Genomic DNA, 17543 nt, shown 5'->3' with positions numbered 1-17543 from the left:
GTTGGCCGTTAGGGGCGGGGCCGCGTCCTGAGGCTCCGGAGGAGGAGGAGCGGGACCGGCAGAGAGCAGGGGCAGGGCGGGCAGGGAGACTGCGTGGCGAGGCGGGAGTGGGAGCTGGGGCGGCTTTGGGAAGCCTGTCCTGGGTACAAATGCTGAAAAAGCCGCGGGAAGAGGCCTTCCCGACCACCTCCTGCTTTCTGAAAGGAGGAGACTCCCTTGCGTTGTGCCCCCGCCTGTGACAGGAATCGCGCTGCTCACACCCACCCCGCGGGCTCCTGACGCGCAGGGCTCACAGCTCTGTCCCAGAAACCGGGGCAGATCGGCATCACCGAGGTGTCATCTGGCTCCCAGTGGGACGTGGAGTCAGTCCAGCCACAGCCCCGCAGCTCCCGGTGTAGGGCCCAGGCTCGGGTTCCAGCCGGGCACCGTGCCATGGGGTCAGGTGAGCTTCGGGCACACACGGTGCTTCCCCACACACAACCAGGCACCTGCAGACCTCCTGGGTATGGCTGTGGCCCTAAGGCAGCTTACAGGGAGTGTTAGACCATGTGTCCTGCAGCTCCTGAGCCTCGTGTTTCTTTTGGGGTTGGGGATGGGATCCCAGAGGATGAACTGCCCGAGCGGGTGTAGCTGTCAGTACCTGGAAGTGAATTGCACAGGGCAGGAGTTGCAGGAGTTCCCTGCTGCCATCCCACTGGACACCAGGCAGCTGATCCTGGCAGCAAACAAGATCTCACACCTGCCAGCAGTGGAACTGAGCTTCTTGGCTGATTTGGTCTACCTGGACTGCAGGAAGAACCTCCTAGGGAATGACCTGGATTTCACTTTCATTGGTGTAGCCAAGCTCGTCTATCTGGACCTCAGCTTCAACAACCTTACCCAGGTCACCTTCAGCACCTTCTCACACCTCCTCTGCCTGGTGGTGCTGAAGATCTCAGACAATCCCAACCTCGTGGCCATAGAGAAGGATGCTTTTGCCAACAACACCAGGCTGCAGCACCTGGATGTGAGCCGGACAGGCTTAACATTCCTGGACACCAGCACTGTCCAGGACCTCCCCAACCTCAGGTTTCTGGGGCTCAGTGACAACCTGTGGCATTGCAACTGTTCCCTTTTGGACTTCATCACCTGGATGACAGAGAGCAACGTTCACTTTCCAGGTGAGGGCTGTGTGTGTGGGACCTCTCTCCCCCTGCTCCTGCAGATCTGTGTGGAACCCCTGTGTTCTCTTTGCCAAAACTTCAGCTCACAGCCCTCAGCCTGCAGGAGGCTGTGTGCCTCCCAGGGTCAGTGTGGGGGCTGCACAAAGCTTTCACACTGCCAGGAAATGCAGTGGCTGAGCACCCTGCAGCACAAACACTTCAGCAGTGGTTTGACACAGGTTTGCCTCTCTGATTTTGCCTCTCTGATTTTGCCTCTCTGATTTTACCTCAGCTACAGAGGGCAAGGGCTGTGAAGTCTGCAGACATTTTCAGGACTTTAGCAAACTCCTCCATCCTTTTCCAGCAGGACTGCTGTCAGCTAACACCTCAGGCACGGGCAGGAGTCTCACTTGTGCTTTTCCCTGTGCAGATGGTGAGAACATCACCTGCCACACCCCAGCAGGGCTGCGTGCCCTGGCAGTGCCTGCAGTGCAGACACAGCTCCACTCCAGCTGCCTGACCCAGCTGGGCAACCAAGACTTCATCTTTCTGTGCCTCCTGGGCTCCTGCATGTTCTGTGCTGGCAGCCTGGCAGCCTGGCTGGCTGGCATCTCTGCTGTCATCTGCAAAGCCCACACTTCAAAAGGGGAGGAGGAGGAGGAGGAAGACACAGTCACTTCAGATCAGCCCCACTAGTCCTTGGGAAGCAGCAGCAGCCCTGGTTTTCCACATGGTGTTTTGGTCTAGGTGCTATTTTTCTGAAGTGCAATAAAACTACAAGAGAAGAGAACTCTCTGTGCTCCGATTTCCCTCCCCATGCCACCTCACTACCTCACGTTTCTCCTTCCCCTGGGACTCAGGACACTGCCAGGATGTTTGTTTGGGAGGGAACAAGGGAGATGCTCGGAGTGCCAAGCAGTTACACTCACCCTTTAGCCCAGAGGGCAGGGGCAGTGCGGGGCCTGTCACAGGGACAGCTCAAACCATGAGAGAGGCCCCAGCACTCTGCTGGATGAGTTCCCCCAGCCCTCCCTGGACAAAGAGCCCAGCAGAGCTGCTTGGGACCAGCCCTGATTGCTCTGGGATGGCCCAGGGAACCCGAGAACTTTCTGCTATGGCAAGGCAGGTACCTGAGCAAAGGGACTGAAGCCGGGGCTTCTAGAATCCCACTGCTGCCCCTTGCTTCCCCACTGCATCAGCCATGGAGGAGCTGGAGGGTGCCCAGAGAAGGGCCAGGAGGGTGCTCAGAGGGCTGGAGCAGCTCTGCTGGGACAACACTGAGAGAGTTGGGGTTGTTCAGGCTGGAGAAGGCTCTGAGGAGACCTCAGTGTGGCCTTTCCAGTGTCTGAAGGGGCTACAGGAAAGCTGGGGAGGGACTTTAGGATGTCAGGACATGGAATGGATTCAAACTAGAGGAGGGGAGATTTAGGATTTTAGGCTCTCATCATGAGAGTGGTGAGAGCCTGGCACAGGTTGCCCAGAGAGGTGGTGGAAGCCCCATCCATCCCTGGAAGATTTTAGGGCCAGGCTGGATGGGGCTCTGAGCAACCCGAGCTGGTGGGAGAGGCCCCTGCCCATGGCAGGGGGGTTGGGACTGGGGGGTCTTAAAGGTCCCTTCCAACCCTGACAATCCTGTGGTTCCGTGGGTCACACAAGACCCTGGTATCACTGACACGGGTAAGTGCCAGGAGAAGGATCTGCTTACAGGGGTGGGTGCGGGAAGTCCCCGCGTGGAACGCTGTCCCCCTCAGCCCACAGACACCCAGGGAAGGGCGAAGGTGTCGGGAACCGCGGTACAGACACAGCCCTGCGGGGCAGGGGCTGCTCAGCACCCACCCGCAGACACACAACCGCACACACCCCCCCCACGAACCCCCGGAACCGGTGCCGGGGTCACCCCCCCGCACACGCTCCTTTCCCCCGGACGTCTCTCCCGAGCCCCGCCCCGCCGGGGTCCCGCCTGCGGGCGGTACCGGGGGCACAGCCGGTTCCGCTCCGTCCCGGGGTGCTCCGAGCCGCGCCGGAGGGTGAGTGCGGGCCTGGGGCTGCGGGGATGGACCCTCGGGAGGGTCCGGGGAGGCGGCGGGGTTCGCGGAGCCAACGCTCCCAACGCCATTATCGCGACAGAGGGTACAGGAGATGTCGGGAGCGCTGTGACCTCCCCTTCGTCCCCCCGGAGCGGGACGGGCAGGCAGCTGAGCCCTGGAGCGGGGACAAAAGGCTGTCCGGGCTCCTGAGATGCCTGAGCTCCTCTCTGGTGTCCCGTGGGGCTCCACGCGTGGGGCTGCAGAAGGAGACTCGCTCATCTCTGCTGACTCACAACAATCAGAGCACCCCCGGCAGTGGTTCTGCTGTGCCCTGCTCCAGAACCTCACGGCCTTGGGGCCCCGGCCCGAAACGTTTGCTGCACGGAAGGTAGAAATTCAGTCTGGGAGAGCCCGGCAGAGCTGCCTGACTGTCAGCAAAGTCCTTGAGCTGCGGGGAAAGGCTGGGGAAAGGCACCGGGATCCGGAAACAGCCGCAGAGCTGCCATGGGAGAGGGGAGGGAGGTCCCGTGGATGCTGAAGAGGAGGGAGGTCCCGTGGATGCTGAAGAGGAGGGAGGTCCCGTGGATGCTGAAGTGCTCTATGGGGCTCCGGTCGAGTTTTGTACCCGCAGCTTTCCAAAACACCTCACGGAACGATTTGCTTTGACCCAGTTGTGCTCTTTGCTGCTGCCATAAAACCTTGGGTTACAACTCAGCACTGTGAAATTAAAGTGCAAATCCCAGTCCCTGCTGGCAGGCAGGGTTCACCAGCCCTGTAGCTCACAGGGGGAGCTGTGACCACCAGCCTGCTCTGCTGGGGGGGGAATGGGTTGTATTTTCAGTGTCTCATCTGTCAGGTACATGTAAGTACAGCTGACATTTCTTAATTAACTGATATTTTGAATGTTCTTACTGATAATTGCTTTCCAAACCTCAGCTGGACAAATGCAGCTTTGCAAATGAGAAATAAAAGCCTCTGGTCCCTGAAGATCCCTTGTGAGGATCCTCTTGCAATAGGTTCTGGTTCTGTGATGTGGCCCATTTTCCCCTGCACTGACAGCACAGGAGACACCTAAGCCCTGCTTAGGTGCTGGAGGCACCAGATAGGGTTTGGTTCAGAGAGGGAATAGGCTCAGTGCTGGAGTGAGGTCTCTTCTGCTGTGCTGATTCGTGTAGCAATGTATTGGGTCCCTTGGACACCACCTGAGGGTTGGGATTGTGCAAGAAACCCAGTGCCAGATGCTTGCAGGGAAGGGCCCTGGTGCTCTCCTTGCAGGAAGGGTGGCAGAGCCCTCGGGGTTGAGGGCTGGTGGCAGGTCTGGCAGACAGGGAGCAGGAAAGAGGGAGAAGGATGCAACACAGCCTTGTGCTGGATACACCCTCCTGGTTGTGCCTCCACCTCAGTCCTGGGCGAGGGAGCACAGAACCATTAAATGAGAACAGTAGTTGTGTAGCCATGTGTTGGGCCAACTCACCATTTCTCCCATTTTTCTGCCAGTCCCCTTGCTGGAAGGGTCCATGCTCAGCAACTCTTACACATCTCTGCATGCAGTGAGCTGCCACTCCTGCAGATACAGAATACTTCTGGTTGGAAAAGCCCTGTAAGATCATCAAGTCCAACTATTCCCCCAGCACTGCCAAGGCCACCACTGCCCCAAGTCCCTCAGCACCACATCTCCAGGGCTTTTAAATCCCTCCAGGAGTGGGGACTCCACCACTGCCCAGGGCCTGACAACCCTATGGGTGAAAACATTGTTCTTAATATCCCATCCACACCTCCCCTGGCACACCTCGAGGCCATTTCCTCTTGTCCTGTCAGTAACAGGCTCTCCTTCCCTGCCAGCTCCAGGATGGCAGTTCTCTCCAAGGAATATGGCTATGTCATCCTGACAGGAGCTGCCAGCTTCATCCTGGTCATGCACCTGGCAGTGAAAGTGGCCAAGGCCCGCAGGACCTACAAAGTGGAGGTGAGTGCTCAGGCTGAGGGACTGGGAAGGTCAAAGCTGGTCTTGCAGACGAGCCAGGTGACACCTTGCTCAGTTTTGGGTGACTTCCTGATATTTTCTGCTCCGCCACCTGGGTGTGGGAGGGATGGAGCAGGCAGCACAGCAGACCTTGGGCTTTGGCAGATCAGGGGCTTGGCCCCAGCTGCCTGACAGCTCCAGGCTTTGAGCCTGGGAACACTGATGGGCAAGAAACCACAGAGACCCCTGCCCTGCACAGGCAGCCAGGGTGGTGGTGAGGGGAAAAGGGATCTTGGTGGATCAAAAGTGACAGGAGGGCTTCTGGAGCTCAGGCTGAGCTTGTGAGCCCTACCCAAGAAGTGTTTAAGGTGACCTTCCCTTGGCATCCAGGGAGGAGCCTTTGAGCTGGGTCAGGGTGAAGCTTTTGGAGGCTGCTGGAGGCTCCTGAGGCTGCCTGGGGAGGGGGCTGCAGGGCATGCTCCTTGCTGCTGGGGAACTCCAGAGCCCAGCCTCCCCTTGCTCAGCTCTTGCTGCTGGTTTATTTCTTTGGCAGTACCCAACCATGTACAGCACAGACCCTGAGCACGGGCACATCTTCAACTGCATCCAGCGTGCACACCAGAACACGTGAGTACAGCCTGAGTACAGCCTGAGTTCAGCCTGAGTACAGCCTGAGTACAGCCTGAGTACAGCCTGAGTACAGCCTGAAAATACCCAGGGATGTGGGGCAGGGCAGCTGGAGACTCTTCTGCCAACTGCTTGGGCACCTTAACACCCGAGGGCAACACCCGTCCATGGAATGCTCAGCAGGAATGCCCTGCCTGGCTCCTCACCATGTCTCAAGCCACAGGACAGGGCTCTGAAGCAGCTTCTCTTTCCCTGTGCCTGGCTCTGCCTCAGGCTGCCCCTGAGGACACTGAAGTCTTGTTTCCAGGGGAGTCTGTCTGGGGATTGCTCCTCTCTTGCATTGCCCTGATCTCCCCCGGGCACCGTGCTGCAGGAGTCCATCAGGGGGGTGCTGGAGGAACAGCAGCTCCTGGGCTGGCTGCTGGCAAGTGGGATTTAGCAGTGGTTTAGGGACTGACCTGAAAGCTCAGGTGGTGTTTCCTCCATCTGTGGCCACAGCACTGAGCGTGGATGCTCTCAGCAGTCAGGCCTAGCAGAGCCCTTGGCAGGGGATGCTCACAGCTTCTGCATTTCTGGAGTTTCCTCGTTGCCAGCAACTGGAGCACAAACACAACCTCCTCACTTTTATTGCAGCCTGGAAGTTTACCCTGCCTTCCTCTTCTTCTTGGGCACCAGTGGGATCTACCACCCGGTAAGTCTCAGCCCAGCAGAGCTGCAGGGGTAGGAACTCTGCTCTGGGGGGGCAGGAGGCCCAGCAACTGCTTCCCTAGCCACATCCCTCTTCTGAAAATGTGGTGGCAGAAGGAATCTGATGAATGAAATAAGATTCAGCACCTACCATGCCTTAAACCATTTCTTGGGAGAAAGCTGTGCTGCAGAGGAGCAGGGCCACTTCCCTGAAGCCTGGCTGCTCTGAGAGCACACACAAGGTCCCCAGAACCTTGCACCCTTGTTTCTCTCCAGCGTGTTGCCACAGGGCTTGGTCTCACCTGGATCCTTGGGAGAATCCTCTACGCCTACGGCTACTACACAGGAGGTGGGTGCCTGGGAACTGGGCTCACACCTGGAGTATTGTGTCCAGTTCTGGGCCCCTCAGTTCAAGAAGGACAGGGAAGTGCTTGAAAGAGTCCAGCGCAGAGCTACTGAGATGATTAAGGGAGTGGAACATCTCCCTTATGAGGAAAGGCTGAGGGAGCTGGGTCTCTTTAGTTTGGAGAAAAGGAGACTGAGGGGTGACCTCATCAATGTTTTCAAATATGTAAGGGGTGAGTGTCAGGGAGATGGAGTTAGGCTTTTCTCAGTGGTGACCAGTGATAGGACAAGGGGTAATGGGTGTAAATTGGAACATAGGAGGTTCAAGTTGAATATCAGAAAAAATTTTTTTACTGTAAGGGTGACGGAGCCCTGGAACAGGCTGCCCAGGGGGGTTGTGGAGTCTCCTTCACTGGAGACATTCAAACTCCACCTGGACACGTTCCTAGGGGATGTACTCTAGGGGGCCCTGCTCTGGCAGGGGGGGTTGGACTAGATGATCTTTCCAGGTCCCTTCCAACCCCTAGGATTCTATGATTCTATGATTCAGGGCTCTGTCCTCCAGCTGACACCCAGCAGGCAGCACAAAGCTTCCAGCCAGGGTGTGCTGAGAATGGTGCAGGTCCCAGGCTGCTAAGTGCAGGTGATTCCTGCTGCTAGGAGAGCACTAACTGAGGAACAGCACAGAGCAGTGGCCAGAGCAGTGCCTGCTCCCTGCCTGCAGATTTACCTTTTGTTCCTGCTCTCCCCAGTTTTCAGGATGGGCTCAGTCTCTCAGGGCTGCTGAACTGACAGACATGTCTCTTTTTTTCCCAGAGCCCAAAAACCGAAGCAGAGGAGCCATTGGTTCAGTTGCCCTCCTGGGGCTGGTGGGCACAGGAGTGTATTCAGCTTGCCAGCACCTTGGCTGGACCTGCCAGGACCAGCTGGTGGTTGCCTGAGACACTAAAGGGATTGCTGGTTTGTTTTCTTTTAGAGCATTTCATTTCCTGGTGGTTTGTTTTGCTTTGTTTTCCCTCGTTCAATAAAATGAAGTTGTCAACTCTGTGTTTTCATTCTGAAGCTAGGGAGGGTTTCCTTAAGAAGCTTTGCTACAACAGCTCTGGTTTTGTGAGCACTACAGGAATCTGCTCAGCAGGCAGAGCTGTCCTAGCTTTTGTTTTGTGTGACCAAGAAGCCATCTCCCAGCCAGCTTAACCCATGCAGCAGCAGCACTGTTTCTGGACCCCTTAGTACACGTCACTCTGCAATAAGACCTTTGGAACAGTTAAGTGTTTATTTGATTGGTACACAAATGCAGGCAAACTTTTAAAGTTGTTAAGTTGTTGCTTCATCACGTATACAAAGAAGGGTAGGTGTGTGGGAAGAAGTCAAACAGCTTTTGCTGGAGAGCAGCAGCACCCTGTTCTGTTCTGTGCTGGAGCTCAGTGCCACTCTGGTGCTGTGGAGCCATGCCCAGCCCAGGCAGCATCAGCTCACCCTCCCCACAATACTGTGTCTCACCTTGGAAGTACAGTGCAGAAAGGAAAAAAATACAAATCTTGTGTTTACAGGGGGACTAGAGGGAATAAACCATCCTACACTCAAGGCTTTCATGTAGTCAGGGAACAGCCAGAGCCCACAGCTCCAGGGTCTGAGGGATTCTGTGTGCACTGAGTGTGGTCATACCTGGTAAGAAGCCAAAACTGAAGGTGACTGAGGGTTCAAGGCACACAGCAGGGAAGCAGCTCCTGGTAACAGCCACGGAGGTGCAGAAGCTGCTCAGGAAAGCCAAATTGCTGCTGAACTCTGAGGTCCCCACCCTCCAGCAGCTGGGGCAGAGCCTGAGCCCTCTGTGTGTGCGTTCCCCTTGCAGGAGCAAGGTGCCCAAATGCTGTCTCAGCTACACTCCCCTCCCCAGGCACTTACAATTTTAGGCCACTTTATTGCTGTGTGCATGATCCACACCTCTGGCTCCCTGGAGCAGGTCCCAGAGCCACTAAAAGACAGACTCCACATCCCCCATCTCCACACAGACAGTCTTCAGCTGGGAGTAGCACTCCAGGGCTGCCTGCCCGTTCTCTCTGCCAAACCCTGCAGGGACAAACCAGGAGTGAGGAGACAGCTCCAGGCAGTGCCAGGCACCACACACCACACACATCCCCTGTGCCAGGGAAAAGTCCAGCAGAGCTCACCTGATGCCTTGAACCCTCCAAAAGGCAGCTCCACGGGGCTGATGTTGTAGTTGTTAATGAAGCACATCCCAGCCTTCAGAGCAGCCACCACCCTGTGAGCCTTCTGGATATCCCTGCAGGAAAAGGGCAGTGCAGCAGGATCCCTTCCCACCCCCTGCTCCCCTGCCATCTGACACCCCCCTGGGGAAGGGCCAGCAGCCTCAGGTGGGTTTGTTTATAGCCCAGTCTGCCTTACTCTGTGTCCCTGCCTGCTCAGAGGATGCAGCAACTATTCCCGTGGACACTCCAGCCCACGCTTGATTTGGGAGGCAGGACAAGGCCAGCAGCACAGCAGCCTCCAGCAGGAGGGGTGCTGCCCATCAGGCTCCTGCTGCCCAGCTCCTGCTGCAGGCAGGCAGGCAGGCAGCAGCCCAAGTGCCAGCTGCAAGGAGTCTGTAACCCTGCAGGAAAAGCTGAGGAGATGTGCAGGCAAAATTCCCTTTGGGCAACCCCTTGCCCCAGCTTTTCTAGAAGAGGATATCCACGCCCACGCTGGGAGCCACAAGAGAAAGCATCAGGTTGCTGCAGTATTCCCCTGCTCCTCCCCTCCCTGCTCCCACACAACTCTGCCCTACCTGGTGAAGACACCACCTGCCAGGCCAAATTTGGTGTTGTTGGCTCTCTCCACCACCTCGTCCTCCGTGTCAAATGGCAGGATAGACATGACAGGCCCAAAGATCTCCTCCTTCACACAGGTCATGTCGTCCCTGCAGTCCCCTGGAAGCATGGCAGGACTGATGTGCTTCAGGAGGCAGGCAGCACCACAGCCTCAGCACCCCACACACCCCCCAGACAGCCCCCAGTCTGACCAGCAGAGGAGCAAAGCCCACCCTGCACCTCAAGGCAGCAAGGGCACCAAGGGCACATTCCCTGCCAGCCCTTCCCAGCCCTTCCCAGCAGCTGTGTCTCTGGATGGGGTTCCTGAGGGGCTCAGCTCCCTCCAGCTCCCCACAAATCCACACCATGGGCATGCAGAGAGGTTACACTGAACACAGCTGCTCCCAGAGGAAACTCTGCAACATCCCAGGAGAAGCCACAGCTCCAGGCACTGGGAGGCCTATGCCAGGCACTGGAAGATCCATGCCAGGCACTGGGAGGCCCATGGCAGGCACTGGGAGGCCCATGCCAGGCACTGGGAGGTCCATGCCAGGCACTGGAAGATCCATGGCAGGCACTGGGAGGCTCATGGCAGGCACTGGAAAGCCCATGGCAGGCACTGGGAGGCTCATGGCAGGCACTGGAAAGCCCATGGCAGGCACTGGAAAGCCCATGCCAGGCACTGGAGAGCTCCTGCCAGGCACTGGAAGGCCCATGGCAGGCACTGGGAGGCCCATGGCAGGCACTGGGAGGCCCATGGCAGGCACTGGGAGGCCCATGGCAGGCACTGGGAGGTTCATACCTAGCACACAGGGCTGCATGTAGAAGCCATTCTTCAGCTTGGGGTCATCTGGCACGTAGAGATCCCCCCCACACAGCACCTTTGCACCCTGAAAAAGAGCCAAGTGGAGGTGGGGAGGCAGTCCAGGGGCACCCTGCCTGACCAGTACTCCTGCTGGGTTTACAGCCCACTGGGACAGCCCATGGCTGTGAGCTCCCTGGTGTGTCTGCAGGTGAGGACTGCTCAGTGACAGATCAGGGTCAGGGTGGGCTCAGCCTCCATGTCCCCACAGCTCTGGTTTGGGGTGCAAGTGCCACAAGAGCCAGAGCAGGCTGGGGGGAAGCAGTCAGAACTAGAATCAGATCCTCAGCTGGCATCACATTAACTTCCAGACCTTCACATGGGGTGAATTCCCTCAGTACTAAGTCAGTCAGGGCTTAGCACAACACCTCCACCAAACGTCCAGCTTCAGAGAGAGGGAGGGACTTCTCACCCACATCTCCTTCCATGTTCTTCTTCCTGTTTCCAAATCCTCATCTAGCCCTCCTGCCTTTCACTCAGTTCCCCTGCTCCACTGCATCCCCAAATCAGCTATTTCTATACCTAGCTATTTATATACCTGGCACTGACATTTAAAACACCTTTACACTAAAAATTGTGAGAAAAAAACCCCAAACCAAACCAGAAAGGGCAGGGAGATGTTATTGCTCTCACACAGACTGTGCCCAGCAGCCCATAAATTTGGACTGGATCCTTAGTGACTCCTGCAACCAACAGAACTGGTCCCCAAGCCACGTTACAGCCCAGCTGCCCAGTGTCACCACACCTCAGCAGTAGCCCCAGACATGATGGTTGCTCCCAGTTTACACCCTGCCCTGCTGGGGGTGACACAGACATATCAGCTGGTTCAGAGATGTACACCGGGTCATTTGTAACCCAGTAACCCCAAAGAGCTTCACTGGGAAGGTGTGGGGCAGGAAGGCAGCTGCCAGGCCCCGTAACAGAAGACAGAGACATTTCAGGGCTGTCAGCAGCAGCACCACAACCTCACCTGCTCCTTTGCCTGCTTGATGAAGGCCTGGACACGATCCAGATGGGGTCGGTTGATGAGGGCTCCCATCCTCGTGTCTTCCAGAAGTGGGTCCCCAATTCTGATTTTCTGGGTGCGTTTCACCACCTCCTTTGTGAAGGCATCCAGGATCTGCCTCTCCACAAACACACGGGTGCCATTGCAGCACACCTGGGGTGCAGGAGAGGCTGCTCAGCACCAGGCACCTGGCACTGCCCAGCACCTCCCTGCTGGGGTCCTGCTCAGAGGCTCTCTCAGGAAAGCCCCCCCACAGCTGCCAGAACAGCTCGGGGGGACAAGGATCAGAGCACCCTGCTGCTCACCCCTGCACTGAACAACCCATGCTGGGCACAGTGCTACTGAGGCTGCCAGGTGGCAAAAAAGCATCAGGTCACTTGATGACAAGCATCAAGAACCTGGGCAGCTTGTTGAGTCCCCAGAAGTGAGCCCAGAAAACCAGTTTGCCAGCAGGATCACAGGAAACCTGCAGCACCCATGGGGATCCCAAACCTGGGGCAGGGGAAGCACAGGGACCTGGAAGCTGCTGCCCCTCCAGAGGAAACCAGCACTGGAGCTGGAGCTGGAGCTCCAGACTGGAGCTCAGGGCACAGGAGCAGCTGCTCTGAGCTGGGCACCAGGAGCTAAGGAGGCTCCCTCCAGTTTTGGGAAGGACAGGGCCCCAGCACAGACACGCTCCCCTGGGATGCCCTGAGCTGGCTTTGGCCTGGGTGTCCCCTTCTGACTCCTTGTGACACTTGCACAGGGACATTCCTGGGGAGACAGGAGCTCCAGGGTATCACTCACTAAGCAAAGTCACCAGCTGGCTCTGCTGCCCCCTTCCCAAACCATCCCCACAGGCAGGGGGATGGATGCCCCACATTGACACACCTCTCCCTGTGTCAGGAAGTTTGCCATGAGGGCTCCTTTCACAGCGTTGTCAAAGTCACAGTCAGAAAAGATGATAAGGGGTGACTTGCCCCCCAGCTCCAGGGTGACTGGTTTGATCCCTTTGGATGCCATCTCCATGATCTGAGAGAAACAAGGACAGAAGAGACAAGTGAGCCACTGGTAAGTGGGAGCCAGGCAGAGGGAGGTGACAGGCACCTACGTGAGGAGCTCCTGGGGTTCCTGGCTGGGTTTGGTGCAGCCTGGGACCAGTCTCCAAAGGTTTGGGGTTGGTTTTTTTAAAGACCAAAGCAACAAACCCCGAGGGGGCATTTTGCAGGATGGCTCATGCCCAGCAATAGGCCCAGGGGACAGCTGGGACCACATCCCTGTCACTGCACCCCACAGGTGCACACCCTTAGGGAGAGTGCAAGGGGCAACATTTCCCCTTTTTCAAATCAGAATTTATTTTTTCAAGCCTTTTGAGGGGCTTTTGATTTTTTTCAAAGAACAAATTGGAGGTAAGAAATGGACAGAAATTGGTCTCCTGCTTGAAACCAGCAGCCTGTGTGGTGCTGCACCCACCTACTCACTGCCAGCAACACTCACATGTTCTCTCAGGGCTTTGCACACCCCCTTCCCCACACTTCAGCAGCTCAGAGACTTCACTGCAGCCCAGGAATGAACAGCTGAGGATGCCCCAGGGGCTCCCCTCAAAGGGCTGACTGCCCAAGCTTGTGCCCAGTCAGCTAACTGGAGTCCCAGTATAACCCTGCAGGCTCCTTGCTCCACCCCCCCAAGCAGAAATCCTGCCTGACACTTCATCTTCACAAGCCTCAGGCACCACGGCTCAAGGAGGCAGCAAACAGGCTGGCACCACAGACCCCCTGTGCCCCTGAGGGCCCCTTTACCTTGATGCCAGTTGGCACACTGCCAGTGAAAGAGATTTTGGCCACATCAGGGTGATGGCAGAGCAACTGGCCTGTGGCTGCCCCCCCCTGCACCACGTTGAAGAGCCCTGGGGGCACACCAGCCTCTGTGAAGATCTCTGCCAACCTCACCACCGAGATGGGGGTGAAGGGAGAGGGCTTGAAGACCATGGCATTGCCTAAGAGAACCCAGACAGAGGCAAGGTGGGGTTAACAGCCAGACTGCTGCAGGGAAAGAGAACAAAACCACAAGCAAACAAAAGAACCCCATGCACAATGAGCTTGTCTCAACACATCCCAGAAGACATCCCCTCAAGAGAGGGGGGAAAAAAAAAAATTGAGCTGAAGACTGCAGCCAGTGAAAGGGAGGAGCTGCAGCTTCCTGCTGGGAAGGGCTGGAGGGGATGGTGCTGCTGCTGGTCCCACACTGCAGACATTTCCAGAGCCCTTCCTTCCTCAGCTGGTACCCAAAGCCAAGCCACCAGCCTTCTCCTGACACACTCCCACCCTCTTGGCACCTGTGGTGTTTCCATCTCTGTTCCCATACCCTTCAAGCCAGTGTCACAGCCTGAAGGCTCTGCTGCTCCTTCTGCTGCTCCTTCAACACCTCCTTCAAGGGAGCCCTAGACCCTGTTCCCCAAACCACTCCCCCTGAGGAATCATTTGGCTTTAAAGAGAAGCTTGCAGAGGCTCCATTACCACAAGCTAAGGCTGGGGCAGCTTTCCAGCAGGCAGTCTGGAAAGGGTAATTCCAGGCTCCAATCCCAACACATACCCCGAAGGGCTCTCTCCGGGTGTACCCAAAGGATCCTCCAGGCAGCTGGATGTATTCACCTGCAGAGAAGAAAAACAGGCAGAGGTGAGGAGAGCAAAGCCCTTATCATCTTCCCAGAGCCTTGGGGAGCAGATCTGACTTTGCTGGGGAGCTGCCACCCAGCAAGCTGACAGGAGGTGTACAAGTGCTCACAGAGCATGGTGGCTCTAGGCAGGGATCTCTGAAAATCCTTCCAAGATCTTCAGAAAAGGGACAAGTCCATCTCTTGGAGAAAGCAGCAGCAGAGATGCCATGGAAGTTCTCAGGGGACACAAGAAGAGAGAGTAAAGAGGGAAGTGCCATAACCTCCTCACCAGCCAGAGCCCCTGCCAGCCCTGCGTAGTACTCCAGGCACTGCCAGGATATCTCAATGTCCACTCTGGCCTCCAGGATGGATTTCCCATTGTTGATGGTTTCCAAGGTGGCAATTTCTTCTCTCTGCTCCTGTGAGAGGCAGGGGACAGTGACAACGTGTTAAGAGCAGCCTGCAGCACAACTCCACAAGGGGACAGCTGCTTCCCAAGCAGGCAAGTCCCAGACAGGACCCTGCACACAGAAGGAAAGGCTCTGCCCTGACAAACTGACACCTCCACAAGCTGCAGCCCTGCTTCCTACTGATCAGGTCCCAGGGGGTGGTCCCAGGGGTAGGGGGGTGTCAGACAGGCAGACAGACAGACAGACAGACAGACAGACAGACAGACACGGGGCTTCACTGCTGGCCCACTCTTGCTTAACACTCCTGCTTTATCTAAAGATGAACCCAGATCAAACCTCAGCTTAGGATCTGCCTGGGAAACAGAATTCACACACATTAATTAATAATTAATAATACAAAATTAAACATCTTTTTTTTTTGGGGGGGGGAGGGGGAGAGGGGAGGCGCTCCACAAAAAAAAAAAAAAAGAGAATTTAGGGAGAAACAGGAGAAACTGCAGAGAGTGAGATCAGAGGGGAACCAGAGGACTCGGTGAAGGATTCACAGGGCAGTGCAGCTGGGGAGCAGCCTTTAGCAGGCCAGAAACATCCCCCTGCTGCAGGACAGGAGAACAATTTTCCCTCCTGGCAGAAGGAACACCATTTTCTCCTCACCCAGCCCCACTGGGGACAGGAAGTCTGGTTTCTCACAGATCTGTGCCCAGTGGAGATCACACTGATTTCCAAGCACACACTATCTCCCACATGAGTCTGTGATAGAGCAAGCTTATCTGTGTCCTCTCTCCCTCCCCCATGTGCATTATCTGCTGTCTGAGATAAACCCCGGCATCCCTACACTGCTTTACTTGCCCAAACAAGACAAACTCCAGCCACAGGACAAGCTGAAAGTTGCACAACGTGACAGTGACACCGTGCAGCCAGGCTGGGTCCTGGTGAAAAGGAGCACAAGTGCTTCAAGGTCCCAGCTGGATGGCCTCAGCTTTGTGCCTTCTAACAAAACCAAACAGAGAGGGCAACACACTGGCCTTGAGTCAAAGCCCTGCCCAAGGCAACCAACTCCCTGCTCTGCTCAGAGGTGGGATTTGACTCCTGCAATCCTCCTGGAGCTCTGGAAGCCCAGCTGGAAGCCACGTTCACCCCAAGAAAGCTGAGAGACAGAACCCCCCCTCCCAGAGGGGAGCGTGAGTCCCAGCACACACCCGGATGATCCTGGCAGCCTCCAGCAGCACCCTGCTCCTCTCCATGCCCGACAGCTGGCTCCAGGTCTGGAAGGCAGCCTTGGCACTCTGCACTGCCAGATCCACCTCCTTCTCCCCAGAGCTCTGCACCTTGCTTATCACACGGCCTGGGAACAAGGAAAGCAGCAGACTCAGGAAAGGGGCACAAAAGGACAGGATCTCGCATCAAACCCCAAAGGCTTCGGACCAGGCACCCAGGCTCTGAGCTTCACACCCTGGCTCCCACTGGTCTGGGGCTGCAAACCCAGATGGTTTGTTGGAAATGGCCGGGCAGGACTCAGAGATGTCCCCCCAGTCTTAGTCTGGTTACTAATTAGCTCCAACTGTTACAAAATTCCTCTGTTTCCCAGAGCCTGTTACACTTTTACCAGCCTCTGCAGCACATTCCTCAGCACAGTCAAACACTGCATTTCCTGGAATGCTTCACCTAGAATCCAGAAACCTCTGATTTAAAAAAAAACAGTCACTTTAGAAACGTTTAAACCTTCTCCTTTGCCAACACCAAGCACCACTCCATTTTTTGTTTGTTTGACTGAGACTCAGAACTGTTCTCTGCTAAAAGACTGATTACAGACCTGCACTGCAGGAGCCAACACCTGGGTGCCCGGGGTGATGCTGGGTGCCCGGGGTGAAGCTGGGTGCTCAGGGTGCAGCTGGGTGCCCGGGGTGAAGCTGAGTTTTAGGGTGGTGAAGCTGGGTGCTCGGGGTGAAGCTGGGTTAAGCTGGGTGCTCAGGGTTAAGCTGGGTGCTCAGGGTGATGCAGGGTGCTCAGGGTGATGCTGGGTGCTCAGGGTGAAGCTGGGTGCTCAGGGTGATGCTGGGTGCTCAGGTGATGCTGGGTTAAGCTGGGTGCTCAGGGTGATGCTGGGTGCTCGGGGTGATGCTGGGTGCTCGGGGTGCAGCTGGGTGCCCGGGCAGGGTCCGGGGAAGCCGTGTCAGGCACCAAGGGCTCAGGGAACACGTTCCGGGAGAAGCCCCGCGCCTCAGGGAAGGTCTGTACCCCCGGGGCGGTGCCGCTGCCGGTACCGGTACCGGTCCGTCAGTACCTGTGGCCGGTTCGTACACGTCCTCGGCGGGTCCGCAGACATCGGCGGGCAGGACGCGGGCAGCCCCGCGGTAGTTGAGGGGCTGCTGGGTGCTGAAGGTGCCGGTGAGGCTGCTCATGGCGAGTCCGGGCCGCAGGGTGCAGAGACGAGGGAGGAGGTTGAGCAGCCGGAACCGGGACAGCATGTGGTGTGCCAGGGAACGCCCAAGGAACCGGAACCAGAACCAGAACCGGAGCCGCTGCCCTGAGGACTCCGCTCCCCCGGGGCCGGAGGGGCCCGTCCCGCACTGACCCCGGCCCTGGCGCCCCCTGGCGGAGGGGAGGACAAAAGCCGCGCGGTTCGGGAGGGTTCGGTTGGGTTCGGTTCCTTTTGTCCCGTTCCCTTTTTGTCCTCTCGGCCGATTCTGTGGGGGTTGGAGGAGAAACAGAAGGGCAGCGCTGCGGGAAAGCTGAAGGGGCCCGGGGCTGTGTCACCACGGAGCCGCTCGGGGCAGCACCAGCACAAAGTCCTCACCCGGCCCAATCCCGGGGGTACCGCCCCCAGTTCTGGTCCTGCTGGCCCAGAAGGATGGGGACGGGCCCGAGAAAAGCCCCAAGGAGGAGCAGAGCCCGGGAGCAGGCGGCACACAAGGAGAGGCTGAGCACAGCGGGTCTGTGCAGCAGGAGAAGGCAGAGACCTGAGCCTGTTCCGGGGGGTCCAAACTGATGGATGGGGATTCCCTATGGATCAGGAGATACAGGGACAG

The 17543-nt window shown here is 57.1% G+C and overlaps 3 protein-coding genes across 5 annotated transcripts; 2 read left to right on the top strand and 1 right to left on the bottom strand.

Annotated features, from left to right (window-relative positions):
• The first annotated feature begins 38 nt into the window (after positions 1–38).
• On the top strand, positions 39–7833 carry MGST3 (microsomal glutathione S-transferase 3). Of its 3 annotated transcripts, none has more exons than XM_071751386.1 (6): positions 39–42; positions 5012–5135; positions 5686–5759; positions 6393–6450; positions 6723–6795; positions 7608–7833. In XM_071751386.1, exons 2-6 carry the CDS (start codon positions 5019–5021, stop codon positions 7730–7732), a joined length of 447 nt encoding a protein of 148 aa, XP_071607487.1. In that variant the 5' UTR covers positions 39–42; positions 5012–5018; the 3' UTR covers positions 7733–7833. The 3 variants fall into 3 exon arrangements, with proteins under 3 accessions (XP_071607487.1, XP_071607485.1, XP_071607486.1); XM_071751384.1 differs by lacking the exon at positions 39–42 and adding an exon at positions 3013–3169; XM_071751385.1 differs by lacking the exon at positions 39–42 and adding an exon at positions 3092–3169 and having other exon boundaries at positions 4988–5135.
• On the top strand, positions 150–2254 carry LRRC52 (leucine rich repeat containing 52). Its single transcript, XM_071749797.1, is given in 4 exon segments — positions 150–173; positions 319–560; positions 562–1160; positions 1573–2254. Coding segments are annotated over 4 exon segments (1131 nt in total). The 3' UTR covers positions 1839–2254.
• An 862-nt stretch (positions 7834–8695) lies between the features above and the next one.
• ALDH9A1 (aldehyde dehydrogenase 9 family member A1) lies at positions 8696–17061 on the bottom strand. Its single transcript, XM_071751382.1, has 11 exons — positions 16799–17061; positions 15714–15859; positions 14394–14523; positions 13965–14099; positions 13248–13444; positions 12340–12480; positions 11434–11622; positions 10404–10491; positions 9580–9721; positions 8966–9078; positions 8696–8864 (listed from the first exon to the last, which is right to left on the bottom strand). Exons 1-11 carry the CDS (start codon positions 16980–16982, stop codon positions 8770–8772), a joined length of 1560 nt encoding a protein of 519 aa, XP_071607483.1. The 5' UTR covers positions 16983–17061; the 3' UTR covers positions 8696–8769.
• Positions 17062–17543: the final 482 nt, after the last annotated feature.

The sequence above is a fragment of the Heliangelus exortis genome, chromosome 8, assembly GCF_036169615.1.
Source record: "Heliangelus exortis chromosome 8, bHelExo1.hap1, whole genome shotgun sequence".
Classification (NCBI taxonomy): domain Eukaryota; kingdom Metazoa; phylum Chordata; class Aves; order Apodiformes; family Trochilidae; genus Heliangelus; species Heliangelus exortis.
The sequence above is the reverse complement of the archived record's forward strand: the minus strand, read 5'-3'. Positions and strand labels throughout refer to the sequence as shown.